Source organism: Gallus gallus, chromosome 5, assembly GCF_016699485.2.
Source record: "Gallus gallus isolate bGalGal1 chromosome 5, bGalGal1.mat.broiler.GRCg7b, whole genome shotgun sequence".
In the NCBI taxonomy this organism is placed as follows: domain Eukaryota; kingdom Metazoa; phylum Chordata; class Aves; order Galliformes; family Phasianidae; genus Gallus; species Gallus gallus.
Window position 1 is genome coordinate 51,314,152 of NC_052536.1, and position 20,977 is coordinate 51,335,128.

At 56.4% G+C, this 20,977-nt stretch overlaps 1 protein-coding gene across 2 annotated transcripts in view; it reads right to left on the reverse strand.

Moving 5' to 3' along the window:
- Positions 1-53: 53 nt before the first annotated feature.
- Positions 54-20,977, reverse strand: part of AHNAK2 (AHNAK nucleoprotein 2) — a 61,533-nt gene continuing 40,609 nt past the window's right edge. For both annotated transcript variants that reach the window (XM_040701328.2, XM_040701329.2), the window contains exon 8: positions 54-20,557. In XM_040701328.2, the coding sequence (XP_040557262.1) occupies positions 1,112-20,557 (19,446 nt within the window). In that variant the 3' untranslated portion in view covers positions 54-1,111. The remainder of the gene's footprint in view (positions 20,558-20,977) is intronic.

Here is a 20,977-nt window from a genome sequence, read left to right on the forward strand (position 1 = left end):
TTTTGAGAACAAGCCAACAGTAGTGGCACTAGCAGTAATTCAGGCTACTCATGTTATTTTTCATGTAGTGAATTTATTGTGAATTAAGAATGTAGTGTTTTAATGATACATATGAAGGCCGTCATATATGCACTCTGGTTTTGGCTGTGCACTTGAGAAAAGCATTAGTATAAACAAAGAGGTAAATAACTATATACATCTCCTTTCCCAGAAAATATCTGAAGCAATTCCACCAAAGCATGGCAGATCATTCTGTGCATTTAACCATTCAGTAAATATACACATAAAAATTTATTTATCCACATTTTTATAACAGTTATCACCGTTATTTGGGTACCTTAAAAATGTGAAATAATTAAATGTGGGGGTTTTTTTGGTCTTGAACTTATTTCTTTATTAATCTTTTAAGGCTAAATAGAACCCACCACGATAATAATAATAATAAAAAAAAAAAACATGAGAAGAGAGGAAAGGGTAAAGCCTCTGTCTACACTAGCATTTTGGTTTTGTTTTGCTTTTTAAAATGATTGTGGAGTATACGTTTACTTTAGCTGAAATAACGAAAGATGCTCTAGTAAGAAAGCAAAAATAGGTCAGAGAGATCCAAAATCTAAACAGGTAAATATGATTCTCACAGTACTAGTTTATACTCTGCTCTGCAAATAATATATCATCTAATCCTAACTGGTGTGTTTTTGAGAAGCATATTTAACAAGACATTTTGCTGTCGCCGAGTCTTTCAAAGGTTTACTTTCATGGTTAAGATATCTTTTCAGACTTTACTAGAACTATGAACTCTCCTGTACCTGTAGCAGTTCTTGCCTTTGGAGCACATTTGGAAAGATCAGTATTTTAATTACTACACAGTATAGCACATTCAAGTACAGGAAGATTTAGATGTGGTAAATTCTCTTCAATGAACTGTTTTCATAAATATCACCTTTAGGTTTTGTTTAACTTTTGGTTTCTGGCAAATTAGGAAATTTTTTTTCTTTTTTTTCTTTTTCTTTTTTTTTAAATTTTTCTTCCTTTTCTTTTTCTTTTTCTTTTTCTTTTTTTTTTTCTGTGTAGATTATTCTGTTTTCGCTGGGTGGTTGGCAGAAGACAATCTTCATTTGGTTGTATCTCCAGGGATATTAGGTTGACTAGCTTTTTCTTCCTCCAACAAGATTAGTTCAGTCCTTGCTGAAGATGTCACGATAGTTTGAGAAACTGGAATGTTAGATGAGGTCCCATCAATTTCTTGTTTTTCACTCTCTATTATTTCTTTAGGTGATAAGCTTTCTTGTGCATCAAAAAATACATCAGGTTTATCTGAAGGGCTGTCTTCATCTGATATTCTTCTCTCTTCGTGACCTGTCTCCTCTTTGTCAACAGTCTTAGCTTTTTTGGAAGGAGATGTGAAACCTAGTTTGGGAAATCTAAACCATCCAGTTTTTTCACCTTGCTTAGAAGAATCACTAACTGATGTGTCAGCAGGTTTCATATCTTCTGGCCTTGTTTCTTCTGATTTTTTTACTTCTGTTTTTGAATCTGAGCTTGTTTCATCACCAGAAGATGAAAAGCCAATACTTGGAAGCCAAAATTTGAATCTTCCAGGAGACCTTTTGCTGTCAGCCTTTTCTTTTTCATTAGTTACATACTTTTCTTCATCTTCTTGTGCTTCGGTTATATCCCCATCTTTAGAGAGAGGAGCTGCAGTTATTTTCTCTGGTGCCTTATCAGGATGACTCTCTTCAGGTTTACTGAAAGGCTTTACTTCAGCAGCAAATGTTTTTAACGTTGGTAAACCTGTCATTCTGCGAGATTCTTCAGTCTCACTGTGTGGTTTGTCAGATAGTTTAAGCTCAGAAGTGCCAGTCCTCTGTGTAGTTACTGCAAAACTTTCATCAGAATGTTCAGATTTGTTCACTGATGCATTGTCCATTGAAGGGCTCTGCTGGACTAGCACTTCTGAGTTGCTGTGTGATTCAGGCAACTTAGCCTTGAGCAATGAAAATCCCAAAGTAGCAGTTTTAACTTCTGATGAGAGAATCTCTGATTCCTTCAGTATCTGGGTAGAGTAAATCTCACACCTTTCAATAGAAACATGTTCAGGTTCTACTTTCTCTCTCACTTCTTGGCCTTCTACGTATGACCAATGAATGTCTTGCCCTGCGTTTGAAAGGCAGGAATCTATGGTAGCAGTCATCTGTGCTGTTTTAATGTCAGGTTCAATTAGTGTTAGAATTTTGCTTTTTGCTTTTTGAATATCACCTTCCAGAGTCTCTGGTATTTCCTCAGGGATAGTAGAGCTTGTTTGCAAGTGCACCACTTCAATGTCAGCACTAGTTCCTTTTGGATCTGTTACCACTTTTGACAATGAAACATCAGCTTCACTTGGGAGAACTCTGAAAGTGAATCTTGGTATTTTTAGTTTGGGAATTATTATATTTACTTCTGGATCATCTTGTGATTTGTCCACTGTTTCCCCTGTTATTCTAGCAGATGATTCCATGTGATCTAGAGTTGGACTTGTTGGGCCAATGGATCCTTCTGATTTTTGAAACTGCATTTCCGCTCTGTCTATTTCAGTTTTAGTCACTGAAACAGCTCCTGACTTTGGCAAACTGATATCATCTTCAAAACCCTTCACTTCTGAATGTAGTACTCCAAACTTTGGAATCTTAAACTTGTATGTTTTAATTTTACTTATTTCTGCTCTATCTTCTACTTGCGCTTCCACATTTGCAGACATGTCCTTTTCAACACGTTTCACTTGACATTTCATTTCAGGATCTACCCTCTCAATTTCAACATCCGTTTTCACTTCTGGAACATCTACCTTTACATCTTCCATCTTAGCTGCAATATAAACGGCATTTTCTGATCCCTTTGCAGTAGCCCACTCACCTGTAGACCATTTTAACTCACTGTCTTTTCCTGTAATTTTCATCTCACTTGTCCTTATCTTTACTGTTTTAATCACTGCCCCTTGATTTTGAAGGTCTAATTCTCCCTTTGGAAGACTTGCATCTATTTTTTCCTGTGTTCTGTCCAGAGTAATTTCACCTGATGATGTTTTAAATTCTGCACTTAAAGTCTTTACTTCAGTGGAACTTTCTACCTCTGGAGTATCTATATCCTGTGATTTGTCTTTTTGCTCTTGAAGAGTCAGAGTACCCATAGGGAACTTACTTGGTGAACTGTTATCTTTGTCAATTATTGAAGCACTTATTTCTCTTTCAGATAATCCCACTGAAGATACTGTGAATTCTGAACTGTGCATTTTTTGTCCTTCAGCACCACGCTTAACTATGTCTGCATAAGTTTCAGTTTTTTGAATATTTACTCTACTATCTCTTCTTTCCGCAGACAATGAAATATCTCCTTCTACCTTTGGCAAGCTAATAACAGAAATCTCCATAGAATCTCCTAATTTTGGAATTTCTTCTTTTCCAATAGTAATTTCAGCTTCAGTTTGTACTTTGGCAGAAGGAATGCTTGCCTGAGTTTTTTCCAGGCTTCTTTCAACATCAGCATCACCTTTCTTTTCCTTTAAGGATGTGCGGCCAAATGCAGGTATTCTGAATTTTGGCATTTTAAACCATCCCTGATGTTCTTCAGTCTGAGCTTCTTCAGCTTTCGTTTCTTCTTCTGATTTGATTTCTTTCTCCTCAAGGCCCTCAGTGTCTTCCTCTATCACTGCTTTAGACTCTGACTGGGGGCTTATGTCTACCTTTGGAGCTTCAATGACAGCCGTCAGAACTTGAGGTGTTTTTGCCTTTGAAGCATAAACCTCTAGCCCAGGATCTGACATATCAGATGTAAATTCTGATGCTGGCGCTCTCGCAGCAATGTCAGCAGCTTCTGCTGTCATTTTTAGCTGAGGTAGCTCAGCTTCTAATTTTGGAGAGCTGACTTCTGGCTCTGGGCCTTTCCCTTTTGTCAGGGAGATTCCAAACTTTGGCTTCTGGAATTTGGGCATTTTAATCTGTACATCGTGACCTTCCAATTTCATCTTTCTTCCATCCATAACTAATGATCCTTCAGTTGCTATTTTGGTGCTTCTCAGTTCAACTGAAGTTTCTCCTTCAGGGAACTCAATGCCTGTTCTTTGAATTGAATCTTTATCAGAACTTGATTTTAGGACAACCTGTTGAAAACTCTCCTCGGAGGCAGTCAGAGCAGCATCAATCTTGGCTGAGCTGACTCCCAAATTAGCTTGGAAGGCTTCTGTTTTGGAAAGCTCCAAAGTGGGGATCTTAACTACAGCTGTTTTTATGCTTATTTGCGCCCCTTCTTCTATCTGTGTGGAATGACTTATTTCTATATCAGGTATCTGTACTGAATCAACTCCATCTCTTTCTGTTTTAGTTACAGTACTTCCAGCTTCAACTTTTGATGAATGTCCCTGAGATTTGGGAATCTTGATCTTGGAAAGTGAAATTTTAGGCATGACAAACTGAGGCTTTTTAATTGGACTTTTTTGTTGATCTTTTCCAGCAGGTATTTCCAGATCAAAGGCAGGCCTAGGTCCTTGATCATCAGCTACAGTTCCTTCCGCTTCTGTGTCTATTCTGCCTGACATTACAGCAACCTTATTATCTTCTAAATTTCCTCCAGAATCTTCCTTAACAGTTGCTTCCTTCTTTGGTGACCAACTGAAGGATGGAAGTTTGAGTTTTGGCATTTTGAAATGTCCTTCTTTCTCTTCTCCGTCTTCATTCCTGTGCTTTGTTTCCTCTTTAATTTTTAGGGCCATATCTGAATCTTGAATATCACTGTCTGTTTTTGAGATAGAAATCTCACCCGTTGGGAAGTGAGTATCAACTTCTGGTGCCTTCTTGTCATCTTTAGTTATTTTCAACTTAGAGCTGGAAGATTCTGTTCCTTCACCACATTCCACCTCCAAATTTGGTGCTTCCACGGCAATGTCAGCTATTTCTATCATTGCTTTTATTTGGGGAACCTTGGCTTCTGATTTGGTTTGGCTGACCTCCTTTTCTGATCCTTTCCCTTTAGAATGCGTCATTCCAAACTTTGGCATTTGGAATTTTGACATTTTTGTTTTCCCTTCAGGACCTTCAACTTTTATTTCTACTCCACTCATGGCAATTTCGCTTGATATTCTTTCAACACTTGTCTCAGGACTCTTCACCTCAAGTGACGCTTCAATCGTCATCTTAGTATCTGAGGAAGGAATATCATCAGCAGCTGATTTCAGTGTCAGCTCATCCTGTTCACAAGAAGTAAGTATGACCTCACCTGCAGGCATGCTAATATCCATTTCTATTTTGGGTCCTTCAACTGCAGGTTTGGAAAATTCTGGAGCTGAAACTTTAACTTTTGACATCTTTACAGCTATTTCTGCCCTTTCTCCACTACTCCCTTTGTCAGATTTCTGTACTGAATCATCTCCACATTTTTCTTGTTTGAGATCACAAACATCAGTTTCTAGTACGGGCAGAGAGCCCTGGACTTTTTGACCCATAACTTTAGTAAGTGAGATCTTTGGCATGATAAACTGAGACTTCTTGGTTTTGCCCATTTCACCATGTTTTTCTGTTGCGGTATCTAATTCCACATGAAGGTCTTGATTCTCAGGGATAATTGGTGCTAGTTTAGATTCTGTGTCTCCAGATAAAATAGTGGATTCTTCCAGATGTCCTTCAGCTTCAGAAGGAGCAATAGCTTCTTTCTTTGGTGACCAATTAAATGACAGTAGTTTGAATTTTGACATTTTAAATTTGCTTTCTTTCTCCTCAGTGTCCTTCTTACCAGAAATTAATTCCTGCTCTTTCCTGCACTCTGGGTCATGGATATCCATTTCTAATTTTGGCAAGGTAATCTCTGGTGATGGCAGACTAACATCCAACTTTGATGCACCCGTAACAAATTCAGGTGAGGTCTTTTGCATTTTTAGGCCAAACTCAGATTCAGGAATCTGAGATGGATTTTCAATATCAAACATCTCAGATGTCATCTTTTCTGTGGAAAATTCAGATTCCACTTTGGAACCAATATCACTTTCTGATGGTTTTCCCTTTGACCAAGAAAATCCAAACTTTGGTTTTCGGAACTTAGGTATTTTAACAGTATATTCTATGTCACCACCAGACAGCTCAGCAGGTGGCGTTTTTACTCCTTCTGGTTTCGTAATTCCTTGTTCATAAGAACCCTCTCCATTCAAAATCTCAAGATCTGTAAATGAAATTTTCACATCAGCAGATGATGATATTTTTGATTCAGATTCAGCTGCATTCATTTGATATTTGGTAAGAGTCACATCTCCTTTAGATAATGGAGAATCTTGTTCAAATTTAGAAGAACTAATATCAACTTTGGAGAAACCTAAACTAGGAATTCTAAATTTAGTGCTTTTAGAAGAGCTGTCCCCCTTAACATCAGGAACGAGTTTACTTCCAACACTGCCAGATATCACAGCAGGAGACTCCTCTGTTACAGAATAACACATAGATTCTGACTCAGAACATTCAATATTAGACTTACTTTGAAGCTCATGCTTTGAACTTCTAGAAAGTAAAACTCTAGGCATACTAAAAAAGGAAACTTTAGATTTGCTAGTAGACTCCTCTTTAACAGAGGATGAACTAGAGATAAAAGCAATGTCAGGTGGTTGGATCTCGGCCCCGGGCAGGGTCACGTCGACTTCGGCGGTTCCCGAGGGTGCGGTCACCTGGGGCTCCTTGAGGCTCACGTCCACATCGGCAGCTACGGTGCCCTTGGCCTCTCTGCTGCTGGACCAGCCAAAGGAAGGCATGCCGAACTTGGGCATTTTGAACTTGCCGTCTTTTGCCTTCGTGGCCTCCTTCTCTGGGGCTTTTGCCTCCCCTTCGAGGCTGAGCGCGGCCTCGGGCGCCTGCAGGTCGACACCGGCCTTTGGAAGGGTGATGTCGACGGAGGGCAGGCTGATGTCTACCTTGGGAGCTTTGATGTCAGCTTTGGGCATTTTGAGGGAGGGCTTTTCCAGTTTCCAGCCAGCGCCTTCGGTTTTGGCACCGCCAGTGTCAGCTTTGAGGTCCAGTGAGGGGCCTTCCCCTGTGACCGTCACGGTGCCGGAGGGCAGCTCGACCTCTGCGGTGGGCAGGCTGACCTCGCCTTCGGGCCCTTCCGCCTTGGGCACCGACACTCCGAATTTGGGCTTGTCGAACTTGGGCATCTTAAACTTGCCTTTGAGGCCCGCGGCTTCCAGCTCGCCTCCGTCGAGCGAGCCTTCGGCAGAGGGCACTTTCAGGTCTACCTTGGGCGCCTGGAGGTCGAGGGAGCCCTCCACGGAGGGCGGCTTGATGTCGGGGGCCGAGATGCTGACGTCGACGGCGCCGGCCTTGACCTCTGCCTCGGGGAGGCTGGCGTCCACTTTGGGCACGCTGACGTCCACCTCGACTTTGGGAGCCTTGACGGTCGGCTTGGAGAAGGCCACGCTGGGCACCTTGACTTTTGGCATGTGGAGTTTCATGCCGCCGCCCTCCGCTTTGCCGGCGGCCACGTCCAGGCTGCCTTCGGCATCGGGGCCCTGCAGGGCGAGCTCGCCCTCCGGGATTTCGCCCTGGGCTTTGGGCAGCGAGATCTCGGCCTTTGGCAGGCTGACCTGCACGTGGGGAGCTTTGACTTTGGGCAGCTTGACGCTGGGCATCTTGACGTCGGGCATTTTGAAGCGGCCTTTCTCCGCGTCTGCGCCGGCGGCCGCCTCGATGGTCACCTCGACGCCGGGCGCTTGGATCTCGGCCCCGGGCAGGGTCACGTCGACTTCGGCGGTTCCCGAGGGTGCGGTCACCTGGGGCTCCTTGAGGCTCACGTCCACATCGGCAGCTACGGTGCCCTTGGCCTCTCTGCTGCTGGACCAGCCAAAGGAAGGCATGCCGAACTTGGGCATTTTGAACTTGCCGTCTTTTGCCTTCGTGGCCTCCTTCTCTGGGGCTTTTGCCTCCCCTTCGAGGCTGAGCGCGGCCTCGGGCGCCTGCAGGTCGACACCGGCCTTTGGAAGGGTGATGTCGACGGAGGGCAGGCTGATGTCTACCTTGGGAGCTTTGATGTCAGCTTTGGGCATTTTGAGGGAGGGCTTTTCCAGTTTCCAGCCAGCGCCTTCGGTTTTGGCACCGCCAGTGTCAGCTTTGAGGTCCAGTGAGGGGCCTTCCCCTGTGACCGTCACGGTGCCGGAGGGCAGCTCGACCTCTGCGGTGGGCAGGCTGACCTCGCCTTCGGGCCCTTCCGCCTTGGGCACCGACACTCCGAATTTGGGCTTGTCGAACTTGGGCATCTTAAACTTGCCTTTGAGGCCCGCGGCTTCCAGCTCGCCTCCGTCGAGCGAGCCTTCGGCAGAGGGCACTTTCAGGTCTACCTTGGGCGCCTGGAGGTCGAGGGAGCCCTCCACGGAGGGCGGCTTGATGTCGGGGGCCGAGATGCTGACGTCGACGGCGCCGGCCTTGACCTCTGCCTCGGGGAGGCTGGCGTCCACTTTGGGCACGCTGACGTCCACCTCGACTTTGGGAGCCTTGACGGTCGGCTTGGAGAAGGCCACGCTGGGCACCTTGACTTTTGGCATGTGGAGTTTCATGCCGCCGCCCTCCGCTTTGCCGGCGGCCACGTCCAGGCTGCCTTCGGCATCGGGGCCCTGCAGGGCGAGCTCGCCCTCCGGGATTTCGCCCTGGGCTTTGGGCAGCGAGATCTCGGCCTTTGGCAGGCTGACCTGCACGTGGGGAGCTTTGACTTTGGGCAGCTTGACGCTGGGCATCTTGACGTCGGGCATTTTGAAGCGGCCTTTCTCCGCGTCTGCGCCGGCGGCCGCCTCGATGGTCACCTCGACGCCGGGCGCTTGGATCTCGGCCCCGGGCAGGGTCACGTCGACTTCGGCGGTTCCCGAGGGTGCGGTCACCTGGGGCTCCTTGAGGCTCACGTCCACATCGGCAGCTACGGTGCCCTTGGCCTCTCTGCTGCTGGACCAGCCAAAGGAAGGCATGCCGAACTTGGGCATTTTGAACTTGCCGTCTTTTGCCTTCGTGGCCTCCTTCTCTGGGGCTTTTGCCTCCCCTTCGAGGCTGAGCGCGGCCTCGGGCGCCTGCAGGTCGACACCGGCCTTTGGAAGGGTGATGTCGACGGAGGGCAGGCTGATGTCTACCTTGGGAGCTTTGATGTCAGCTTTGGGCATTTTGAGGGAGGGCTTTTCCAGTTTCCAGCCAGCGCCTTCGGTTTTGGCACCGCCAGTGTCAGCTTTGAGGTCCAGTGAGGGGCCTTCCCCTGTGACCGTCACGGTGCCGGAGGGCAGCTCGACCTCTGCGGTGGGCAGGCTGACCTCGCCTTCGGGCCCTTCCGCCTTGGGCACCGACACTCCGAATTTGGGCTTGTCGAACTTGGGCATCTTAAACTTGCCTTTGAGGCCCGCGGCTTCCAGCTCGCCTCCGTCGAGCGAGCCTTCGGCAGAGGGCACTTTCAGGTCTACCTTGGGCGCCTGGAGGTCGAGGGAGCCCTCCACGGAGGGCGGCTTGATGTCGGGGGCCGAGATGCTGACGTCGACGGCGCCGGCCTTGACCTCTGCCTCGGGGAGGCTGGCGTCCACTTTGGGCACGCTGACGTCCACCTCGACTTTGGGAGCCTTGACGGTCGGCTTGGAGAAGGCCACGCTGGGCACCTTGACTTTTGGCATGTGGAGTTTCATGCCGCCGCCCTCCGCTTTGCCGGCGGCCACGTCCAGGCTGCCTTCGGCATCGGGGCCCTGCAGGGCGAGCTCGCCCTCCGGGATTTCGCCCTGGGCTTTGGGCAGCGAGATCTCGGCCTTTGGCAGGCTGACCTGCACGTGGGGAGCTTTGACTTTGGGCAGCTTGACGCTGGGCATCTTGACGTCGGGCATTTTGAAGCGGCCTTTCTCCGCGTCTGCGCCGGCGGCCGCCTCGATGGTCACCTCGACGCCGGGCGCTTGGATCTCGGCCCCGGGCAGGGTCACGTCGACTTCGGCGGTTCCCGAGGGTGCGGTCACCTGGGGCTCCTTGAGGCTCACGTCCACATCGGCAGCTACGGTGCCCTTGGCCTCTCTGCTGCTGGACCAGCCAAAGGAAGGCATGCCGAACTTGGGCATTTTGAACTTGCCGTCTTTTGCCTTCGTGGCCTCCTTCTCTGGGGCTTTTGCCTCCCCTTCGAGGCTGAGCGCGGCCTCGGGCGCCTGCAGGTCGACACCGGCCTTTGGAAGGGTGATGTCGACGGAGGGCAGGCTGATGTCTACCTTGGGAGCTTTGATGTCAGCTTTGGGCATTTTGAGGGAGGGCTTTTCCAGTTTCCAGCCAGCGCCTTCGGTTTTGGCACCGCCAGTGTCAGCTTTGAGGTCCAGTGAGGGGCCTTCCCCTGTGACCGTCACGGTGCCGGAGGGCAGCTCGACCTCTGCGGTGGGCAGGCTGACCTCGCCTTCGGGCCCTTCCGCCTTGGGCACCGACACTCCGAATTTGGGCTTGTCGAACTTGGGCATCTTAAACTTGCCTTTGAGGCCCGCGGCTTCCAGCTCGCCTCCGTCGAGCGAGCCTTCGGCAGAGGGCACTTTCAGGTCTACCTTGGGCGCCTGGAGGTCGAGGGAGCCCTCCACGGAGGGCGGCTTGATGTCGGGGGCCGAGATGCTGACGTCGACGGCGCCGGCCTTGACCTCTGCCTCGGGGAGGCTGGCGTCCACTTTGGGCACGCTGACGTCCACCTCGACTTTGGGAGCCTTGACGGTCGGCTTGGAGAAGGCCACGCTGGGCACCTTGACTTTTGGCATGTGGAGTTTCATGCCGCCGCCCTCCGCTTTGCCGGCGGCCACGTCCAGGCTGCCTTCGGCATCGGGGCCCTGCAGGGCGAGCTCGCCCTCCGGGATTTCGCCCTGGGCTTTGGGCAGCGAGATCTCGGCCTTTGGCAGGCTGACCTGCACGTGGGGAGCTTTGACTTTGGGCAGCTTGACGCTGGGCATCTTGACGTCGGGCATTTTGAAGCGGCCTTTCTCCGCGTCTGCGCCGGCGGCCGCCTCGATGGTCACCTCGACGCCGGGCGCTTGGATCTCGGCCCCGGGCAGGGTCACGTCGACTTCGGCGGTTCCCGAGGGTGCGGTCACCTGGGGCTCCTTGAGGCTCACGTCCACATCGGCAGCTACGGTGCCCTTGGCCTCTCTGCTGCTGGACCAGCCAAAGGAAGGCATGCCGAACTTGGGCATTTTGAACTTGCCGTCTTTTGCCTTCGTGGCCTCCTTCTCTGGGGCTTTTGCCTCCCCTTCGAGGCTGAGCGCGGCCTCGGGCGCCTGCAGGTCGACACCGGCCTTTGGAAGGGTGATGTCGACGGAGGGCAGGCTGATGTCTACCTTGGGAGCTTTGATGTCAGCTTTGGGCATTTTGAGGGAGGGCTTTTCCAGTTTCCAGCCAGCGCCTTCGGTTTTGGCACCGCCAGTGTCAGCTTTGAGGTCCAGTGAGGGGCCTTCCCCTGTGACCGTCACGGTGCCGGAGGGCAGCTCGACCTCTGCGGTGGGCAGGCTGACCTCGCCTTCGGGCCCTTCCGCCTTGGGCACCGACACTCCGAATTTGGGCTTGTCGAACTTGGGCATCTTAAACTTGCCTTTGAGGCCCGCGGCTTCCAGCTCGCCTCCGTCGAGCGAGCCTTCGGCAGAGGGCACTTTCAGGTCTACCTTGGGCGCCTGGAGGTCGAGGGAGCCCTCCACGGAGGGCGGCTTGATGTCGGGGGCCGAGATGCTGACGTCGACGGCGCCGGCCTTGACCTCTGCCTCGGGGAGGCTGGCGTCCACTTTGGGCACGCTGACGTCCACCTCGACTTTGGGAGCCTTGACGGTCGGCTTGGAGAAGGCCACGCTGGGCACCTTGACTTTTGGCATGTGGAGTTTCATGCCGCCGCCCTCCGCTTTGCCGGCGGCCACGTCCAGGCTGCCTTCGGCATCGGGGCCCTGCAGGGCGAGCTCGCCCTCCGGGATTTCGCCCTGGGCTTTGGGCAGCGAGATCTCGGCCTTTGGCAGGCTGACCTGCACGTGGGGAGCTTTGACTTTGGGCAGCTTGACGCTGGGCATCTTGACGTCGGGCATTTTGAAGCGGCCTTTCTCCGCGTCTGCGCCGGCGGCCGCCTCGATGGTCACCTCGACGCCGGGCGCTTGGATCTCGGCCCCGGGCAGGGTCACGTCGACTTCGGCGGTTCCCGAGGGTGCGGTCACCTGGGGCTCCTTGAGGCTCACGTCCACATCGGCAGCTACGGTGCCCTTGGCCTCTCTGCTGCTGGACCAGCCAAAGGAAGGCATGCCGAACTTGGGCATTTTGAACTTGCCGTCTTTTGCCTTCGTGGCCTCCTTCTCTGGGGCTTTTGCCTCCCCTTCGAGGCTGAGCGCGGCCTCGGGCGCCTGCAGGTCGACACCGGCCTTTGGAAGGGTGATGTCGACGGAGGGCAGGCTGATGTCTACCTTGGGAGCTTTGATGTCAGCTTTGGGCATTTTGAGGGAGGGCTTTTCCAGTTTCCAGCCAGCGCCTTCGGTTTTGGCACCGCCAGTGTCAGCTTTGAGGTCCAGTGAGGGGCCTTCCCCTGTGACCGTCACGGTGCCGGAGGGCAGCTCGACCTCTGCGGTGGGCAGGCTGACCTCGCCTTCGGGCCCTTCCGCCTTGGGCACCGACACTCCGAATTTGGGCTTGTCGAACTTGGGCATCTTAAACTTGCCTTTGAGGCCCGCGGCTTCCAGCTCGCCTCCGTCGAGCGAGCCTTCGGCAGAGGGCACTTTCAGGTCTACCTTGGGCGCCTGGAGGTCGAGGGAGCCCTCCACGGAGGGCGGCTTGATGTCGGGGGCCGAGATGCTGACGTCGACGGCGCCGGCCTTGACCTCTGCCTCGGGGAGGCTGGCGTCCACTTTGGGCACGCTGACGTCCACCTCGACTTTGGGAGCCTTGACGGTCGGCTTGGAGAAGGCCACGCTGGGCACCTTGACTTTTGGCATGTGGAGTTTCATGCCGCCGCCCTCCGCTTTGCCGGCGGCCACGTCCAGGCTGCCTTCGGCATCGGGGCCCTGCAGGGCGAGCTCGCCCTCCGGGATTTCGCCCTGGGCTTTGGGCAGCGAGATCTCGGCCTTTGGCAGGCTGACCTGCACGTGGGGAGCTTTGACTTTGGGCAGCTTGACGCTGGGCATCTTGACGTCGGGCATTTTGAAGCGGCCTTTCTCCGCGTCTGCGCCGGCGGCCGCCTCGATGGTCACCTCGACGCCGGGCGCTTGGATCTCGGCCCCGGGCAGGGTCACGTCGACTTTGGCGGTTCCCGAGGGTGCGGTCACCTGGGGCTCCTTGAGGCTCACGTCCACATCGGCAGCTACGGTGCCCTTGGCCTCTCTGCTGCTGGACCAGCCAAAGGAAGGCATGCCGAACTTGGGCATTTTGAACTTGCCGTCTTTTGCCTTCGTGGCCTCCTTCTCTGGGGCTTTTGCCTCCCCTTCGAGGCTGAGCGCGGCCTCGGGCGCCTGCAGGTCGACACCGGCCTTTGGAAGGGTGATGTCGACGGAGGGCAGGCTGATGTCTACCTTGGGAGCTTTGATGTCAGCTTTGGGCATTTTGAGGGAGGGCTTTTCCAGTTTCCAGCCAGCGCCTTCGGTTTTGGCACCGCCAGTGTCAGCTTTGAGGTCCAGTGAGGGGCCTTCCCCTGTGACCGTCACGGTGCCGGAGGGCAGCTCGACCTCTGCGGTGGGCAGGCTGACCTCGCCTTCGGGCCCTTCCGCCTTGGGCACCGACACTCCGAATTTGGGCTTGTCGAACTTGGGCATCTTAAACTTGCCTTTGAGGCCCGCGGCTTCCAGCTCGCCTCCGTCGAGCGAGCCTTCGGCAGAGGGCACTTTCAGGTCTACCTTGGGCGCCTGGAGGTCGAGGGAGCCCTCCACGGAGGGCGGCTTGATGTCGGGGGCCGAGATGCTGACGTCGACAGCGCCGGCCTTGACCTCTGCCTCGGGGAGGCTGGCGTCCACTTTGGGCACGCTGACGTCCACCTCGACTTTGGGAGCCTTGACGGTCGGCTTGGAGAAGGCCACGCTGGGCACCTTGACTTTTGGCATGTGGAGTTTCATGCCGCCGCCCTCCGCTTTGCCGGCGGCCACGTCCAGGCTGCCTTCGGCATCGGGGCCCTGCAGGGCGAGCTCGCCCTCCGGGATTTCGCCCTGGGCTTTGGGCAGCGAGATCTCGGCCTTTGGCAGGCTGACCTGCACGTGGGGAGCTTTGACTTTGGGCAGCTTGACGCTGGGCATCTTGACGTCGGGCATTTTGAAGCGGCCTTTCTCCGCGTCTGCGCCGGCGGCCGCCTCGATGGTCACCTCGACGCCGGGCGCTTGGATCTCGGCCCCGGGCAGGGTCACGTCGACTTCGGCGGTTCCCGAGGGTGCGGTCACCTGGGGCTCCTTGAGGCTCACGTCCACATCGGCAGCTACGGTGCCCTTGGCCTCTCTGCTGCTGGACCAGCCAAAGGAAGGCATGCCGAACTTGGGCATTTTGAACTTGCCGTCTTTTGCCTTCGTGGCCTCCTTCTCTGGGGCTTTTGCCTCCCCTTCGAGGCTGAGCGCGGCCTCGGGCGCCTGCAGGTCGACACCGGCCTTTGGAAGGGTGATGTCGACGGAGGGCAGGCTGATGTCTACCTTGGGAGCTTTGATGTCAGCTTTGGGCATTTTGAGGGAGGGCTTTTCCAGTTTCCAGCCAGCGCCTTCGGTTTTGGCACCGCCAGTGTCAGCTTTGAGGTCCAGTGAGGGGCCTTCCCCTGTGACCGTCACGGTGCCGGAGGGCAGCTCGACCTCTGCGGTGGGCAGGCTGACCTCGCCTTCGGGCCCTTCCGCCTTGGGCACCGACACTCCGAATTTGGGCTTGTCGAACTTGGGCATCTTAAACTTGCCTTTGAGGCCCGCGGCTTCCAGCTCGCCTCCGTCGAGCGAGCCTTCGGCAGAGGGCACTTTCAGGTCTACCTTGGGCGCCTGGAGGTCGAGGGAGCCCTCCACGGAGGGCGGCTTGATGTCGGGGGCCGAGATGCTGACGTCGACGGCGCCGGCCTTGACCTCTGCCTCGGGGAGGCTGGCGTCCACTTTGGGCACGCTGACGTCCACCTCGACTTTGGGAGCCTTGACGGTCGGCTTGGAGAAGGCCACGCTGGGCACCTTGACTTTTGGCATGTGGAGTTTCATGCCGCCGCCCTCCGCTTTGCCGGCGGCCACGTCCAGGCTGCCTTCGGCATCGGGGCCCTGCAGGGCGAGCTCGCCCTCCGGGATTTCGCCCTGGGCTTTGGGCAGCGAGATCTCGGCCTTTGGCAGGCTGACCTGCACGTGGGGAGCTTTGACTTTGGGCAGCTTGACGCTGGGCATCTTGACGTCGGGCATTTTGAAGCGGCCTTTCTCCGCGTCTGCGCCGGCGGCCGCCTCGATGGTCACCTCGACGCCGGGCGCTTGGATCTCGGCCCCGGGCAGGGTCACGTCGACTTCGGCGGTTCCCGAGGGTGCGGTCACCTGGGGCTCCTTGAGGCTCACGTCCACATCGGCAGCTACGGTGCCCTTGGCCTCTCTGCTGCTGGACCAGCCAAAGGAAGGCATGCCGAACTTGGGCATTTTGAACTTGCCGTCTTTTGCCTTCGTGGCCTCCTTCTCTGGGGCTTTTGCCTCCCCTTCGAGGCTGAGCGCGGCCTCGGGCGCCTGCAGGTCGACACCGGCCTTTGGAAGGGTGATGTCGACGGAGGGCAGGCTGATGTCTACCTTGGGAGCTTTGATGTCAGCTTTGGGCATTTTGAGGGAGGGCTTTTCCAGTTTCCAGCCAGCGCCTTCGGTTTTGGCACCGCCAGTGTCAGCTTTGAGGTCCAGTGAGGGGCCTTCCCCTGTGACCGTCACGGTGCCGGAGGGCAGCTCGACCTCTGCGGTGGGCAGGCTGACCTCGCCTTCGGGCCCTTCCGCCTTGGGCACCGACACTCCGAATTTGGGCTTGTCGAACTTGGGCATCTTAAACTTGCCTTTGAGGCCCGCGGCTTCCAGCTCGCCTCCGTCGAGCGAGCCTTCGGCAGAGGGCACTTTCAGGTCTACCTTGGGCGCCTGGAGGTCGAGGGAGCCCTCCACGGAGGGCGGCTTGATGTCGGGGGCCGAGATGCTGACGTCGACAGCGCCGGCCTTGACCTCTGCCTCGGGGAGGCTGGCGTCCACTTTGGGCACGCTGACGTCCACCTCGACTTTGGGAGCCTTGACGGTCGGCTTGGAGAAGGCCACGCTGGGCACCTTGACTTTTGGCATGTGGAGTTTCATGCCGCCGCCCTCCGCTTTGCCGGCGGCCACGTCCAGGCTGCCTTCGGCATCGGGGCCCTGCAGGGCGAGCTCGCCCTCCGGGATTTCGCCCTGGGCTTTGGGCAGCGAGATCTCGGCCTTTGGCAGGCTGACCTGCACGTGGGGAGCTTTGACTTTGGGCAGCTTGACGCTGGGCATCTTGACGTCGGGCATTTTGAAGCGGCCTTTCTCCGCGTCTGCGCCGGCGGCCGCCTCGATGGTCACCTCGACGCCGGGCGCTTGGATCTCGGCCCCGGGCAGGGTCACGTCGACTTCGGCGGTTCCCGAGGGTGCGGTCACCTGGGGCTCCTTGAGGCTCACGTCCACATCGGCAGCTACGGTGCCCTTGGCCTCTCTGCTGCTGGACCAGCCAAAGGAAGGCATGCCGAACTTGGGCATTTTGAACTTGCCGTCTTTTGCCTTCGTGGCCTCCTTCTCTGGGGCTTTTGCCTCCCCTTCGAGGCTGAGCGCGGCCTCGGGCGCCTGCAGGTCGACACCGGCCTTTGGAAGGGTGATGTCGACGGAGGGCAGGCTGATGTCTACCTTGGGAGCTTTGATGTCAGCTTTGGGCATTTTGAGGGAGGGCTTTTCCAGTTTCCAGCCAGCGCCTTCGGTTTTGGCACCGCCAGTGTCAGCTTTGAGGTCCAGTGAGGGGCCTTCCCCTGTGACCGTCACGGTGCCGGAGGGCAGCTCGACCTCTGCGGTGGGCAGGCTGACCTCGCCTTCGGGCCCTTCCGCCTTGGGCACCGACACTCCGAATTTGGGCTTGTCGAACTTGGGCATCTTAAACTTGCCTTTGAGGCCCGCGGCTTCCAGCTCGCCTCCGTCGAGCGAGCCTTCGGCAGAGGGCACTTTCAGGTCTACCTTGGGCGCCTGGAGGTCGAGGGAGCCCTCCACGGAGGGCGGCTTGATGTCGGGGGCCGAGATGCTGACGTCGACGGCGCCGGCCTTGACCTCTGCCTCGGGGAGGCTGGCGTCCACTTTGGGCACGCTGACGTCCACCTCGACTTTGGGAGCCTTGACGGTCGGCTTGGAGAAGGCCACGCTGGGCACCTTGACTTTTGGCATGTGGAGTTTCATGCCGCCGCCCTCCGCTTTGCCGGCGGCCACGTCCAGGCTGCCTTCGGCATCGGGGCCCTGCAGGGCGAGCTCGCCCTCCGGGATTTCGCCCTGGGCTTTGGGCAGCGAGATCTCGGCCTTTGGCAGGCTGACCTGCACGTGGGGAGCTTTGACTTTGGGCAGCTTGACGCTGGGCATCTTGACGTCGGGCATTTTGAAGCGGCCTTTCTCCGCGTCTGCGCCGGCGGCCGCCTCGATGGTCACCTCGACGCCGGGCGCTTGGATCTCGGCCCCGGGCAGGGTCACGTCGACTTCGGCGGTTCCCGAGGGTGCGGTCACCTGGGGCTCCTTGAGGCTCACGTCCACATCGGCAGCTACGGTGCCCTTGGCCTCTCTGCTGCTGGACCAGCCAAAGGAAGGCATGCCGAACTTGGGCATTTTGAACTTGCCGTCTTTTGCCTTCGTGGCCTCCTTCTCTGGGGCTTTTGCCTCCCCTTCGAGGCTGAGCGCGGCCTCGGGCACCTGCAGGTCGACACCGGCCTTTGGAAGGGTGATGTCGACGGAGGGCAGGCTGATGTCTACCTTGGGAGCTTTGATGTCAGCTTTGGGCATTTTGAGGGAGGGCTTTTCCAGTTTCCAGCCAGCGCCTTCGGTTTTGGCACCGCCAGTGTCAGCTTTGAGGTCCAGTGAGGGGCCTTCCCCTGTGACCGTCACGGTGCCGGAGGGCAGCTCGACCTCTGCGGTGGGCAGGCTGACCTCGCCTTCGGGCCCTTCCGCCTTGGGCACCGACACTCCGAATTTGGGCTTGTCGAACTTGGGCATCTTAAACTTGCCTTTGAGGCCCGCGGCTTCCAGCTCGCCTCCGTCGAGCGAGCCTTCGGCAGAGGGCACTTTCAGGTCTACCTTGGGCGCCTGGAGGTCGAGGGAGCCCTCCACGGAGGGCGGCTTGATGTCGGGGGCCGAGATGCTGACGTCGACGGCGCCGGCCTTGACCTCTGCCTCGGGGAGGCTGGCGTCCACTTTGGGCACGCTGACGTCCACCTCGACTTTGGGAGCCTTGACGGTCGGCTTGGAGAAGGCCACGCTGGGCACCTTGACTTTTGGCATGTGGAGTTTCATGCCGCCGCCCTCCGCTTTGCCGGCGGCCACGTCCAGGCTGCCTTCGGCATCGGGGCCCTGCAGGGCGAGCTCGCCCTCCGGGATTTCGCCCTGGGCTTTGGGCAGCGAGATCTCGGCCTTTGGCAGGCTGACCTGCACGTGGGGAGCTTTGACTTTGGGCAGCTTGACGCTGGGCATCTTGACGTCGGGCATTTTGAAGCGGCCTTTCTCCGCGTCTGCGCCGGCGGCCGCCTCGATGGTCACCTCGACGCCGGGCGCTTGGATCTCGGCCCCGGGCAGGGTCACGTCGACTTCGGCGGTTCCCGAGGGTGCGGTCACCTGGGGCTCCTTGAGGCTCACGTCCACATCGGCAGCTACGGTGCCCTTGGCCTCTCTGCTGCTGGACCAGCCAAAGGAAGGCATGCCGAACTTGGGCATTTTGAACTTGCCGTCTTTTGCCTTCGTGGCCTCCTTCTCTGGGGCTTTTGCCTCCCCTTCGAGGCTGAGCGCGGCCTCGGGCGCCTGCAGGTCGACACCGGCCTTTGGAAGGGTGATGTCGACGGAGGGCAGGCTGATGTCTACCTTGGGAGCTTTGATGTCAGCTTTGGGCATTTTGAGGGAGGGCTTTTCCAGTTTCCAGCCAGCGCCTTCGGTTTTGGCACCGCCAGTGTCAGCTTTGAGGTCCAGTGAGGGGCCTTCCCCTGTGACCGTCACGGTGCCGGAGGGCAGCTCGACCTCTGCGGTGGGCAGGCTGACCTCGCCTTCGGGCCCTTCCGCCTTGGGCACCGACACTCCGAATTTGGGCTTGTCGAACTTGGGCATCTTAAACTTGCCTTTGAGGCCCGCGGCTTCCAGCTCGCCTCCGTCGAGCGAGCCTTCGGCAGAGGGCACTTTCAGGTCTACCTTGGGCGCCTGGAGGTCGAGGGAGCCCTCCACGGAGGGCGGCTTGATGTCGGGGGCCGAGATGCTGACGTCGACGGCGCCGGCCTTGACCTCTGCCTCGGGGAGGCTGGCGTCCACTTTGGGCACGCTGACGTCCACCTCGACTTTGGGAGCCTTGACGGTCGGCTTGGAGAAGGCCACGCTGGGCACCTTGACTTTTGGCATGTGGAGTTTCATGCCGCCGCCCTCCGCTTTGCCGGCGGCCACGTCCAGGCTGCCTTCGGCATCGGGGCCCTGCAGGGCGAGCTCGCCCTCCGGGATTTCGCCCTGGGCTTTGGGCAGCGAGATCTCGGCCTTTGGCAGGCTGACCTGCACGTGGGGAGCTTTGACTTTGGGCAGCTTGACGCTGGGCATCTTGACGTCGGGCATTTTGAAGCGGCCTTTCTCCACGTCTGCGCCGGCGGCCGCCTCGATGGTCACCTCGACGCCGGGCGCTTGGATCTCGGCCCCGGGCAGGGTCACGTCGACTTCGGCGGTTCCCGAGGGTGCGGTCACCTGGGGCTCCTTGAGGCTCACGTCCACATCGGCAGCTACGGTGCCCTTGGCCTCTCTGCTGCTGGACCAGCCAAAGGAAGGCATGCCGAACTTGGGCATTTTGAACTTGCCGTCTTTTGCCTTCGTGGCCTCCTTCTCTGGGGCTTTTGCCTCCCCTTCGAGGCTGAGCGCGGCCTCGGGCGCCTGCAGGTCGACACCGGCCTTTGGAAGGGTGATGTCGACGGAGGGCAGGCTGATGTCTACCTTGGGAGCTTTGATGTCAGCTTTGGGCATTTTGAGGGAGGGCTTTTCCAGTTTCCAGCCAGCGCCTTCGGTTTTGGCACCGCCAGTGTCAGCTTTGAGGTCCAGTGAGGGGCCTTCCCCTGTGACCGTCACGGTGCCGGAGGGCAGCTCGACCTCTGCGGTGGGCAGGCTGACCTCGCCTTCGGGCCCTTCCGCCTTGGGCACCGACACTCCGAATTTGGGCTTGTCGAACTTGGGCATCTTAAACTTGCCTTTGAGGCCCGCGGCTTCCAGCTCGCCTCCGTCGAGCGAGCCTTCGGCAGAGGGCACTTTCAGGTCTACCTTGGGCGCCTGGAGGTCGAGGGAGCCCTCCACGGAGGGCGGCTTGATGTCGGGGGCCGAGATGCTGACGTCGACGGCGCCGGCCTTGACCTCTGCCTCGGGGAGGCTGGCGTCCACTTTGGGCACGCTGACGTCCACCTCGACTTTGGGAGCCTTGACGGTCGGCTTGGAGAAGGCCACGCTGGGCACCTTGACTTTTGGCATGTGGAGTTTCATGCCGCCGCCCTCCGCTTTGCCGGCGGCCACGTCCAGGCTGCCTTCGGCATCGGGGCCCTGCAGGGCGAGCTCGCCCTCCGGGATTTCGCCCTGGGCTTTGGGCAGCGAGATCTCGGCCTTTGGCAGGCTGACCTGCACGTGGGGAGCTTTGACTTTGGGCAGCTCGACGCTGGGCATCTTGACGTCGGGCATTTTGAAGCGGCCTTTCTCCGCGTCTGCGCCGGCGGCCGCCTCGATGGTCACCTCGACGCCGGGCGCTTGGATCTCGGCCCCGGGCAGGGTCACGTCGACTTCGGCGGTTCCCGAGGGTGCGGTCACCTGGGGCTCCTTGAGGCTCACGTC